Raw genomic sequence first — 13343 nt, forward strand, 5'->3', positions numbered from 1 at the left:
CGAATTCCAGAATCGTCGTAATTCACCAGCGTGGTAAACTTCTAGGACCTACATCACCTCAGGTTTCTTCCCCCGTTAAGTTGACCCACCATGACTGTAATAATGTTAAACCCAACTCAGGGCAGTAATTCCTCCATGTTGTGATGTAACATACACAGATGCCAACCCATATGATTTTAGCGTATTTGTTATGAAAAGATAACACAAAATATGCGACTATGATAGCAGTGAAAATATACAAATTTAACAAAAAACATAGATTAAATAGCATACGTACCATACACAATAAATTTTAACCACATTTTATTCAGTATCAAGCTTTATGTGGATACTTACTACTGATTTAGGTGAGTAAAATGTTAAGAACAAGTTCTTGGAATATCTATGTATATTTTTTATTAAATATGAACATCCTTTGGAAAAGTAAATACTAATTTTGCATCAGTTTTTGGCCAAAATACTAACTGGGCTAAATTAGGGTTGCCATGACCAGTTTTAGCATGAAGAAGAGGGCCCGAACACCTATACATGTGTTAAGGTTCTTAGACATCACGACAGTGAGAGTGTGTAACCCGTATATAATTCCGTTGTTACAATTAGAATTAAAATTTTAATAGTCACTTAAGTATGGTTTGAAATTTGATTTGGTACATTTGATTTTGCTGAACCTTGGTCACTGGTTCAAAGTGGTTCATATGTAGGTATCAGAAACAACAGTACCAACATCCCAGAGCCCAAAGTAATCTTTCTGACCTCTCAGGCCTTGGTAAATTCTATCTGCCTGATAGTGCTTGACAATATTCACAGAGGCAATAAAATGTGCCATGTTCCCTCATTGTGGGTTCAAGTCACAGCTTTTTTCGTGATCATTACCATGCATTTTAAGCACTTGTGAACTAAAGCAAGAAACATGTCCTCCCACGCAGTGAAATAACTTTCTGTGCAAAAATGTAAAATACTTTAAATCCCAGCTCACCTGGAAACCCAGATGAGACATTAAACATGCTATAAAACAATTCAGAACCAAATTTTTCTCCATCATTTGCACCTGTCATGGATCCAGTATGGACAGGAGTGCTTAAAAGCTTGTTGACACTCTATCCAGCCTGTTAGCTTTAGCCTAATCATTGCTTTCTTGATATTTCTAGAACAGGGATTGGATCCAGACGCAGAATCCCCGGTCAAATTGGAAAACCGTAACCATGGCGAAGGGGAACTAGACTGGGACCCCACGGCTGATACCACCCCTCTGACCTGTGTAAGTATGCCTCCCATGAAGGTAATGTCAAGGTCGTTTCTCTGCTTCCTTGCATAGTAGTGATAGTTGAGACACTTGTAGACTTCTGTTCTGATCTTCTCAAAACAGCCAGGTTCTATGTCTGAAGCTTGACGAAACATTACTCTTGAACAGGAAATTGTGGGTTTAAAATGTGTTCTTGGTGACTTGTCTTGAAACTTTTTCTGAATTTTCTTTCCAGTTATTATCTAACAATACTAATTTACTAAATTGAAATTAAGAATGATATTAAAACATTACTGTTGAAAAATAAACTGGACAGCTCAACTAAACTGAACTAGTCCTTTCTGGTCATCTTAATCTTCCATCTGATCTCAGATCTGAGTGACCTTGACCTTTACAAATAGTGGATGAAGGACACTGACCTTTGATCATCCATTCTTTGGCTCTTTGACCACTCTTCACTTTTGGACTTGAAAACATATTAAAACTTTCTAACCTTAATTCCCATGTATCAACTGTCTGGCTCAATTACTAACATCTCACGTCTCATTATTATTCACCATCACAATATGAACACACCTCGGGATACTTGTAAAGTTCATACCAATGAGATATTGAACACCTCTTAATGTCAGATGTAATTCTTTTTGTAAAACAGTAGTTTGTGAATCAGTGCGGTGTTACTGTTGTAAGATTGGCCTTAGAATGTCTAGTTTTGAATAATTGTTAAGCTTTTGTTACAATGTACAACGCTTCCGTGATTTAGCCATTTCTGCATGTTTACATCTTTGCTGTATCAGCTATTTGATTAAATGGAATAAAATATGCCTCTTGCTTCAGTGATATTGCGGAAATGTTCACAATCTTGATTTTGCTGCTTAAGGTTGTGTTGAATTGAAATTTTTACAATATTATTTATTATTTGATGCAACCACTGCATATATTGCCTTTTGGAGCTTAAACAAGTCATATATCATTGTGTATGGCATTAATTCACTGCTTCCATTGTATGCAATCAGCTGCAGATGTTGGACATAAGTAATCTCGGATAATATGTTCCAGAAATTATTTCACTATGGTAATGATATTCGATTCATCTGTCAAACAGAATTCACTATTTGTGAGACAATTATGAGATATGAAGCATATCCAAGATCATAAATGTCAACATTGAAATATTGGTATCAGCGAGGCAGATATACATTTCATAGCATCTCCGCCGTGATATCGCTGGAATATTGCTAAAAGCAGTGTAAAACCAAACTCACTCACTCACACATAGCATCTACTATGCAATTTAAGAGTTCTTCTGGTGTACCAAAGGGGGTTGGCATTTTCATATATGTATTTAAAAATGTACTGTTGGATCAACTCCCTATGAATTGGTCAAATTTTGTGTTGTCAATATTATGAAACATTGAGGTTCAAATGGCTTTGTTACAATCTCTTATATCCTATTGAAAGTATAGAAAAAACAACTGAATACTTTGTCCAATGTCTGTGGTTTGTTATGGTTTAATGGATTGAGGATTAAACTGTTATCTGCCATCAATGCTCAGATCAACTTGAAACATTAAACTATGTTGAAATTGTTTTTAAATTAAATCATGTTGAATTTTTTTTTTTAATTAATGAAAAACGAACAATTTAACATGCTGACATTACAAAAAAAATAACTTTCAAGTTATTTTACCTCACAAATTTACTATATTTCAAATTTAGAGAAAGCATGTTTTGAGTATCGGCATTGATGGTTACGGGTTACTATGGTTACAGGGCACGTGCATCACAGTTTGTGCTGGCTACCTCTGTCACTGCAGTATCTTGCTGTGCATGTCTTGACAAATGTGCATGTGTTAATCTATGTTCTGTTAACTTTGTTTCCTTATAGGGAGATATTACGTTTTTCAACTCCCCCCTTTTGTTGAGCATTCCCGATGAAAATGAGGAGCTGCAGGAAAGTAGTACTTCCCCCAGTAGTTGTGCAGAGGTTTGTATGAAAATAATCCATAACAGAAGCGTGTTTTGTCCAATTAAACATTTTCACCATTGGAAACAGACACCATTATGTTCTCAATAAGGGGAGACAACTCTACAAAGGGGAGACCACTTACATTGTTTCGTTTGTGAAGATTTTTGTTACCATGATTTTGTTTCAGGTGAACATTTTAATGTATGTTTATTTGTTTATTCCTTGTAATTTACAATTATTCGCCAAATAGCCAATATGATATCCCATCCTTCCAAGTACAGTAGAATTCTCATCTTCATCCAAATATTGGACATTTTGTTTTATTAAATTCAGGATTACACAGTAAGATGGAGAAATATAAGAGAGAAAGAACATTTTCTCACTGTTTCTGTGCGAAACTGACTTGCTAAATTGAAATAGTGAATGAAAACTGAATAAGTAAATTTAGAACATTAACGTTCATTCTTTAGACATTGTATGAAGTCTTAGGAGAAAGAATGATTTGAATCCGACTGTACCAACAACAAACGTCTATCTGTCCCCCAGTATATAATCCCATATGTTAGACCAGCTCTCTATCTAGAAACTGTGAATCACCTAGATTTGCACTTTCTGTCTCGTCAACTGTGAGGTTGTTTCCGTGAAGGTTTTATGCCGCAGTCAGCAGTATTACAGCTACACTGTGAGAAAGAAACATCCCCACATTGACTCCACAGCTTCAGGTGTCACGTTCACAAGGGTAGATAGGCAGTATTGTATGTGGATGTAATCCTTGCCAAGCTGTATGGTCCGAAATTGTCTTTGCATATTGTTTCTCGCCCTTTGCATGTTTCATTGACTGCACAATCACTGATAAAGAGACTTTGACGTATCTTAATTTTGTATTATTTCCTGTTAAATTTTATCCATATTTAGTGAAAAGAATAATTTAAACAGGGTCATCAATTTGAATGTCATTAAATTGTATGTATCATTTTGTTGAATTTCTTTTGTGTATGATACAGTTTTTAAAATAAAGATAAATCCAGAAGCAACTGATTATAAAACCTATCAAAATTTGAAATAATGGTTGTGAAAAGTGGGTAACAAATACAGACTTATGGGTGAAAATAGAGACACGCGCAACTTATCCTATAATTTGGTTTCCATAGAAACAAGATGAAGTAGATGAGGATGGTGAAAAGTCCCCTGACGATTCAACACATCAGAACAGTACGGAATATAACGGAGACAGCGGTTATGAAGCTGAATCTCGACCTGAAAATACAGAGGAGGATGCCACACCCGACTCAACTGTAGACATCCATACCCCACCTAAGATGTATATGTATGACTTGACCAATCTGGACTTACAGGACTCCCCTAGTCTCAATGATCCTAGTCGACGACTTCTCACGGCAGAGATTGAGACATGATGTCTCTTCATGTCTTTCGTTCTCACAAATCAAACTCCAGTGTCTTGTGTGATTATCTTATGTAGAAACTGGCGTGAGATCAAGACGATGTCATTTCAGGCTCTTACAAAGGAAGTAGAAGCATCCGAGTGACCTTGGGTTTAAGACATTTGGACAATATATTCACTGGTCTTTAGTTCTCAGCGATCAATGTCAGAAGATATCGTGTTTGTTACAGATTGAGTCAGAGTAAAACATCAATTTAGGTCTGTAAGTCCTTGATGTAGGACAGTCATCGTGAGTCATAAATCTCAAACTGAACAAGACGCGAAGAACTGTGATGTTGTCGCAGCACTCGGGAGACTGAAACTGAGACATCTTGTGAACTCTCTAATCATTCCATTCTCGGTGGTTCAGTCGTTACTTTAACATCTGTTGTATCTCGGACAGATAAGATACGAACTTAGATGAGGCGTGTGAGAAACAAAATATCAACATGATTGAGAATATTGCTTCCTTCTCGATTCAGGATACATACTGTCTGATGTGCTGGAAGTCATTGAACAGACCATCAATGAGTTTGACAATCATCTTGATTGCAGGGCTGGAGAGACCTTGTTACAGTTTCAATTAACTTGACTTCACATCAAGAAGATCTGTATTTGTTCGTATCAAACAGCTCTTGGGGAAGTCTTTTATAGTGTGGTGCCAAAGAATAAGGTTTGAAACTTTTGGTATTTGCCCTGAAAACAGGATGTGAGACATTTGGGGTTAAAGTGATGTGTTGATGCATCAAGATTTAATGAATGTACTGTGTTTAGTACATCAAATGTTCATATTTTGTATTAGCACATAATGATGAATGTGTGATGATTGAGACAGTGGTTGAGTAAGATAACAAGAACAAAAATGCACTTGTGATGTGCTAATGCATCTACCAGGTACTAAGGGAGGTAACTGATCTGGTTTTCAAAAAAGGAGGCCAGTAATATGATGAAGCCTTGGCATCAGCGGAACAGGAAGTGAGTGAATTCATTCTTCAGATGCATTCAAATAAAGGACACCTGAGTAAAGAATAATATTAATAAAATCCCTTGCAAGGGATGAACCATGATTGTCTTAAGGTGGATCTTATGTGCTGAAATATGCTTTCAGAATACAAAATTCTGGTTTGATAATATTACAGTTTGGTAAATATTCCGGGAGATGTCAAGACGAGAATGAGCAACTTTGAAAATTATCAAATTGTACTGGGAATAAAATGATCAGTATCATCCAGGAAAATAATTCTGATAGAAGTAGTCATTTATAAAGTAGGACCATATTGACAGGATAGTGTTAGATGTGTATACAGTTATGAATGTGCATGAACAAGGATATTTATAACTTTGCCTGTGGAAGATGAACGGTGACAAGCCACGGACATGGAGACCATTATGTACCCAGACAAGGACGTGAGGGGCCAGTGTGGACAGAAGCAAGTGGCTCCAAGATGGCTGCCCAAGCAATACTAGATATGTCATGTCTGCCATCTTTGTTTCTGTGTGTGTCAATGAGATTGACTGTTTTGTTTCAGCTTACTTGCCAGTTACTCAGTCTCTTGTTACCTCAATATTTTAACGAGTTTTTGTGGATCACTTTGTTCTTTAAAGTGGAAGTGTTATTGTCATGGCGTTCATTGTTAACATATGTTATACTTGTGCATGATGTGTTAATGGTTTTATGATATTCAGTTCTGTGTCATTTATCTGTCTACATTGATCATGTTTTCATACAATCCATACAAAGTTGTATTAGTTCTCCACTTCATTAACATATTCAGGTTGTATGTGTTAGGCTTGCCCTTCGTAGTGCGTGTTTTTCTGCTGGCATATACACGTCAGGCTTGTGTTTTCTCGAGGTAGGATTGGAGTTACAAGGGTTGGAAGAGTTTTCAGATGTCTAGTTGGAAAGAGGATTCCCAGGAGCATACATTAAAATCACTGGATGTTCCTACCTGCATATTTTCCCATCCTCTTTGGCGAGGATACGGTGAAGGATTTGTGAAAGCAGAGGGCAGATAACTCTCAGTTCAGGAACATGTTGATAGTAGAGTGTATCTTGTCGATAGAAAAGTCATCTTGTGTCATCAATATATATTCATTACAAAAATGTAGGTAAACATGACTTTCACATTTTTGGTCATTTGACACTGGGCCTTTTCTGTTCTTACAGCTGAATTGCTGTAATCATATCTAAACTGATTTGGATCGTGTTTTCACTGCTATACCAGTAATTTATTCTTGACGTAGGTCCTCACGTTCTTACTTTGTAACGGGGCGCTGGGGTAGCCTAGTGGTTAAAACGTTCGCTTGTCACGCCGAAGACCCGGGTTCAATACCCAACATGGGTACAATGTGTGAAGCCCATTTCTGGTGTCCCTCACTGTGATATTGCTGGAATATTGCTAAAAGTGGCGTAAAACCATACTCACTCATTCTTATTTTGTAACAAACTTGTAACATTTTATGCTTTTGAAGATATTTGGAAACAATACAGTAATAATTTGTTGGTGAAAATTCTTAATTTAATTAGCAAGATGAATGACTGATGAATAATTAATTTGATGACACCAAAGGTGCCTTTTTTATTCCCCAAATGATGACCACTGTCGAAAGCTATGTAAGAACAGTTAACAAATGTAACATTTTTTTCTGTTTTGTCCTTGACCACGTGTGTCTAGGCCAAGTTAACATTAGTAGTGCACTCTAATTCTTACAGGTTGTGGCTTTGCTCATTGTGACTTACTATTGATCAGTGTTGTGATAAGCGACGGAACATTCCATTGTTAATCTGAGATCAGCGCCATCAGTGATCACTGTTACACCAAACCACACCCATTAAGCCTTGTCACCATTAGGGCTCAACACCTACATAAGCCTTATCACAATTATACTACTCAACGGAAGTTAAGGAGCACCATTTGCTATTACTACAATTTAAGTGTAGTAATAATAAGGATTCAGGTGTCCTTAACTTCTTTTGAGTGGTATATGTTGAGCATTCTCACTGGGATTGGTGGTCAAGGAGGGTATTCTTTCCTTGACCGTCACGTGTCAGTGGGAATATTGCTATGTTGTCTTATCCTGCCTTGCAACATTTGACTAAAGGGTAAAATGTGTGCACTATATTGTCATGTTTTGGTTCAAGGGTGTGGGCCCTGTTAGTGGCGTGGTGAGGAGTTTGATTTAAGTTGACATATAATTTATTCTCATTTAATCATAAATGGCATGATCAGATTGTTCCTTTTTGGACAAAAAATAAAACAGAACGTGCTTTGAAAAAATATAAAAATATTTCTGATCATTATCACAAGTAAAATTGTTGAATAAAATATGTATTCCCAAATTGTCAGTGTTGGGATCTCACACTGAGACTGGGGGCGGTGGGGTAGCCTAGTGGTTAAAGCGTTAGGTCGTCATGCAGAAGACCCGGGTTCTATTCCCCACTTGGGTACAATGTGTGAAGCCTATTTCTGGTGTCCCCTGCCATTATATTGCTGGAATATTGCTAAAAGCGGCATAAAATTAAACTCACTTACTGAAATTGGACAGCTGTCCACTGTTGAAAAAATGTATCAGGCCAAAATCAGAAACCTGGACCATATCCCACCACAAAAGACTGAGCTTGAGTCTGTCATACCTTTCTTCTTCCCACAACAGCTGACACAGTGTCATGTAACCAGAATACTGCTAAAAGCAGTATTAAAAGCCCGACCTACTCACTCACCCTGAGCCACAGAATATTCTCGTCCACCTAGCCCTTACTGAAATGCTATACACTATAGGATGCACATCTTGATTTACACAGGTTTAGGATCTTGCATCTCACTGGGGCGCCGTTCTAATTTAAATTCAGTTGTATGTTTCAAAATTATATATTTTCAGAGCCTTAATCTACATGACTTTGAGCCAGTACTTCATGTCTGTTGTCCCACCCCAACTTGCACTGTTACCCCTGGCAACCCACAGTCCTTGGGTGTGATAGCAGGAGCCTGTTCCCAGTTTCATTATAGTCTCCTGTGTAGTCAAGGTTCCAGCCTTGAGCCAATGGCTGCCACTTGTAGCTGTGTGCAAGCTGCTGTCAGTAGAGAGCCCTGTCACAGTCAAACACAATCGGTCCTTTCTGGATTTAATAATGTAACCATGGAAATCAAGTCTTTCATAGCATTTAGGAACTGGAAGAACAGAAAATGTATTTGTCATACTGCAATGGAAGTTTTGTATAAGTTTGTGAACATGTTTGTATAAAATTTCAGGATCTCTGAAGTAAGTACCCGGTATATATTTCTTGAGTTTCTCTTGCAGTGAGGTTAGAGGGATAGGGAACTGTTGAAGCAGTATCTTGTGACATTGGCACGATGTGTGAGACCCATTTCTGGCATCTCAGATATATGCTGATAAAAACTCACTCCATCCCTGCAGAGTGTGTTGTGGAGTAAATATTAAACTTCTGTATCTCTGTCAGGTAAAGGGACCTACAAGTTCTAGGAAAGGCCCTAATCTCATGTTCTTGTGATGTTTATTTTTGCTGTGACTGGGCTTTATAAAAGTGCCTTTCTTCCTGCAGCTTGTGGTTTGTCTTGTCCAATGAAAACAGTCGTACTATATGCATATGGACACTTCTCTCCATAACCATTGGCTTATAATGGCATTTGCATATTCATGAGTAGTCATTGTTATCCTTCCAAAATGCTAGGAATATAAATATTCTGAATGCAATATCTAAATAATGTTTAGTGTGACTTTTGATGTATTGAGCATTTCATGAGGGTTTTATCTGGATATAATTTCCAACAATATTATCTCACATTGTTGTTTGCAGTATAAAATGACTGAATTAATTCAATGTTTGATACTGGCCAATCAGTATATGTATTTAGTGACAATTTCCTTGATTGCTTCTTAGTGGTTTATTTATTTGTACATCATTAATAAAATGTTTCATTGCCAATTATAGTTTTAAAATATTATTCTACAGGTTGTTCAAAGAATAACTGTTTATGATTGGGAGGGGGAATCTTAAGTGAGGAATAACTGTTGACTTGTTTTCTTGAATTGGTTTTAATGTTGTATCTGAAGAGAAATCTTGAAAAGATTAACCATGTTGGGCCATGTCAATGAATATGTGGTCATACTGACAATATTTTAATCAAGGAGTTTGCGTTCAGTATTTTGTACATCTTTTACGCAAATATCAAATTGTCTTAAATGTTTTTTATAAGAATTATTACATGAATATCCGACTACTAGATCGTGTCTCAATCTCAAACTTGATCAGTGCAAAATCTAACTATACTGTATATATGACTCAATAAATTACAGGACCATTCTTTCATTTTACTATAGTTAATCTAGCATCACAGATTAACAATACTTACAGTTAAGAATTGGGAGGTCCTACTTCTTTTGAGTTGTGTACGATCCCAGCACTTAATCTTTTGTGACAGAGGACAGTAGTGAAGTCCCACACTCCATTACCTTGGCTTGAGTGCAAGTCAGCCATTACAGTTTTATCATCCATATTCTACTCTAGATGCCACTGCCAGTGTTTTCCTCTCATTCGTGTGTGTACAAATGTACAAAGTACAGGGAGTACCCCTGCCTGTAGTTATACTCAAGTGTCTGTCTCCGCGAGAAGTGTACACAGAGGGAAGTTCATCTGATCTACACAAATCTTACACAAAATCCACAGGCCGAATTGAACCCGCCATTTGTAATTCCAGAGGGGAATGAGATAATTTTAATGATTTTCCCTTCCAGATACCCTTGGGGAAAAAATGTCGTCTGGGTACCCTGGAATAGGTGTCGTCTGGTTATACAAGAAAAGGAGGCTCTGTTGTTTGGTTCTTGAAAAGATATAAATGGCTGGCCTTCATATCTTGACTAAATGTTTCCTCCGATTTCTTCCTTCTGTGTGCGTGACTTGCTTCTAAAGCCTTGTACGATGTTGTTCACGTGTTTGTCCGTCTGTGTATCAACAGTGCCATTCTCCCGGTTGGAATGTGTGAATATGTACATTGAACATTGGTATGGTGATGTAAAACTGAAACTGTTAGAGGATAATCATTATTAGAAAAATGGAAATATACAAGCGATGTCTATTCCTACAGAAACTTGAGCGCTAATTTGTGCATCTGGCAGACAATCTCAGATGACACTCTTAGGCCTTTTTCAGCTGTTATGTACTTTTGTCATTTCTGACATTGTGTTTATTTGGGGGGCAATCATAAAGGTCACATAATTAGATCAATAGTTAAAATTACCATCGTCTTTTACACCTTCTTTCATCTAAACTATGCATATAAATTATTTCTATAAAATGTTAACTGTCCATTATTTTGTAGCAGATTAGGCACATGTTTTGTACTGATGATATTTTAAAAAGGTTGGTTTGATTATTGGTTATTTTATTCTGGAATGAATTGTAAAATAGATTCTGTTAAAATTTGGAAAGAAAAATGATTCTACTAAGGAGAAATTTGTAAACAAAAATAATCAGGATTTAATAAGCTGTAATTCAGCAAAGTCCATATTTTATCACTTCTACATAAGTAAATGTGTCTCACAGACCATCCTTGGTCTTCCCAATTCATTAAATATTGCTGAGTGTGACGTCAGACTAAACTCACTCAATTCATTAGAATTACCCAGCATTCCAAATGAACTGAGGAAATGCGTTTTAGTTCAGCATCTGAATTTCATGTGAAATAAAGAAGTTGTTTTGTTAACCTATCAACTCAAGTCAGTCAGGATGACAGAAGTTCACACTTCCATAGCTCACATCTACGTACGACAGTTGTAGGGTTAAGAATGCTATGAGGAACAGCCTGGGCTGGGTGGTATTAAAATTTCCACACAAGTCATCTTTGCATTAAGACGTCCATACAGAAAACAATTATGACAGTGTCATAGGGTTATCAACACCTTATGGACCAAGGCCAAGTAGGTATATCAGAACAGCTCTAAACTGAATTTAGTGATTCACAGACTGACTTGGAGCATCGTCCCTATGTAAGATTCCTCATCATCCAGTCTGCTTCGTTAATGTCCTATAATTTCATCATGGTGTCCCACCTGTTAATATATAACCATGTGTACAAACATCAACATCTCATCCTGTACAGTCAGCTGTGTTCCTGTTAATAACTTAGAACTTTATTTATCAAGTTTGTATGTAGCAAGATTTATTTGTAGATGATTGTTATGATTGTCAAATGAACATGTATTTGGTACTTTTATACTACTCAACAGTTCAGGATCACTCGATTCATTCATGTTACAAATATGAATCTCTCATGACAGATCGACAGTAGTAATCTATAGTTGTTCAACCATGACAGAAATATGAAAGAAGCGGTGATCCCTGACCTTTTTGAGTGGTATATTTATTACAAACTCCTACCTTTCATATGTATAAATCAGTAAGTATTAAGCTATAACAAAACTATTGTCTATGTTCCTTGTGTTCTGCGGTAAGGAAAATTTGGTTTTGGTAGACGAGAGCTTGACAGATAAAGGATGGAGAAAAAATATACAGACGACACTACCCAGGTACACTAAATTAAATTAAGTTTATCTGACGTTTCCAAGGGTTGTTACTACAGCACCATTGGTCAGCTTTGTCATGTTGACCTGTAGATCAACTCATTCCACGGTGGCGTGACCGCAGTATTGGGAAGCTGAATGGTAGGAGGCAGATTTTCCATGATTCAGGGATGCAACATTTACTGTACTATTAGCATTCTTTTTGTTTTGTCATGTTGTCATTTCAAACAATATGTTGAATTAAAGATTACTTTACCTACGCACTTACCTGTTGTTTACATTCTTCTGCAGCTTTAACACTGTGAGCGAGTTCAGTTGTTACGCCGCACTCAGCAATATTCCAGCTATATGGCGGCGGTCTGTAAATAATCGATTTTGGACAAGACATTCCAGTGATCAACAGCATGAGCATTGATCTGCGTAATTGGGAACCGATGACATGTGTCAACCAAGTCAACGAGCCTGACCACCCGATCCCGTTAGTTGCCTTTTGTGGCAAGCATGGGTTGCTGAAGACCTATTCTACCCTGGGTCACAAAAATCGTTTTGGAATAATCCTTTAAATTCATTTGCTTGCTTGTTGTTTAATGCCACACTCAGCAATTTTCCAGCTATATGATGGCTGTCAGTAATAATTGGATCTGGACCAGACTGTCCAGTGAATGACATGAGCATTGATCTTCGCAGCTGGGATACAATGACAGGCATCAACCGAGTCAGCAAGCAACGGAATGATCGTTTAATGCTCAAATATCAGCCTCAAACTATATACATATAACACCTATCACCAAATTTCAATTGAAATAAAAACAAAATCATTTTTTTGCAAAAAAATATAATACATTTACCAGTTTTATTGGAATTTGGCAAATATTGAACACCACCACAGGGGTGGAAATAACCCATTGCCCGACGTCCCAGTCCAGTGTTTTTTATGTTGGGCAAGAAAATGTGTATATCACGCTGTACCCGTGTCCAGTTTACTTTCAAATGTTAATTATGTTGCTTATTTAAAAAATCAACATGTGCCACTGTACCGGAGTACACTAGCAATTTTATAGTTATTTCCACCCCTGCACCATCATGGAGCATCCAGTGCTGTCCTGGAGTATAATATAGATGCTTGAGAATGTATAGGATATGTGGCATAT

At 37.1% G+C, this 13343-nt stretch overlaps 1 protein-coding gene across 1 annotated transcript in view; it reads left to right on the top strand.

Moving 5' to 3' along the window:
- Positions 1-6826, top strand: part of LOC124285799 (contactin-associated protein-like 2) — a 138639-nt gene extending 131813 nt beyond the window's left edge. Inside the window, 3 exon segments of the mRNA XM_046722066.1 lie at positions 1149-1258; positions 3132-3230; positions 4364-6826. Of these exon segments, the coding sequence (XP_046578022.1) occupies positions 1149-1258; positions 3132-3230; positions 4364-4627 (473 nt within the window). The 3' untranslated portion in view covers positions 4628-6826.
- Positions 6827-13343: the final 6517 nt, after the last annotated feature.

This window comes from Haliotis rubra, unplaced genomic scaffold (assembly GCF_003918875.1).
Source record: "Haliotis rubra isolate DU_JTF1 unplaced genomic scaffold, ASM391887v1 Scf37, whole genome shotgun sequence".
Classification (NCBI taxonomy): domain Eukaryota; kingdom Metazoa; phylum Mollusca; class Gastropoda; order Lepetellida; family Haliotidae; genus Haliotis; species Haliotis rubra.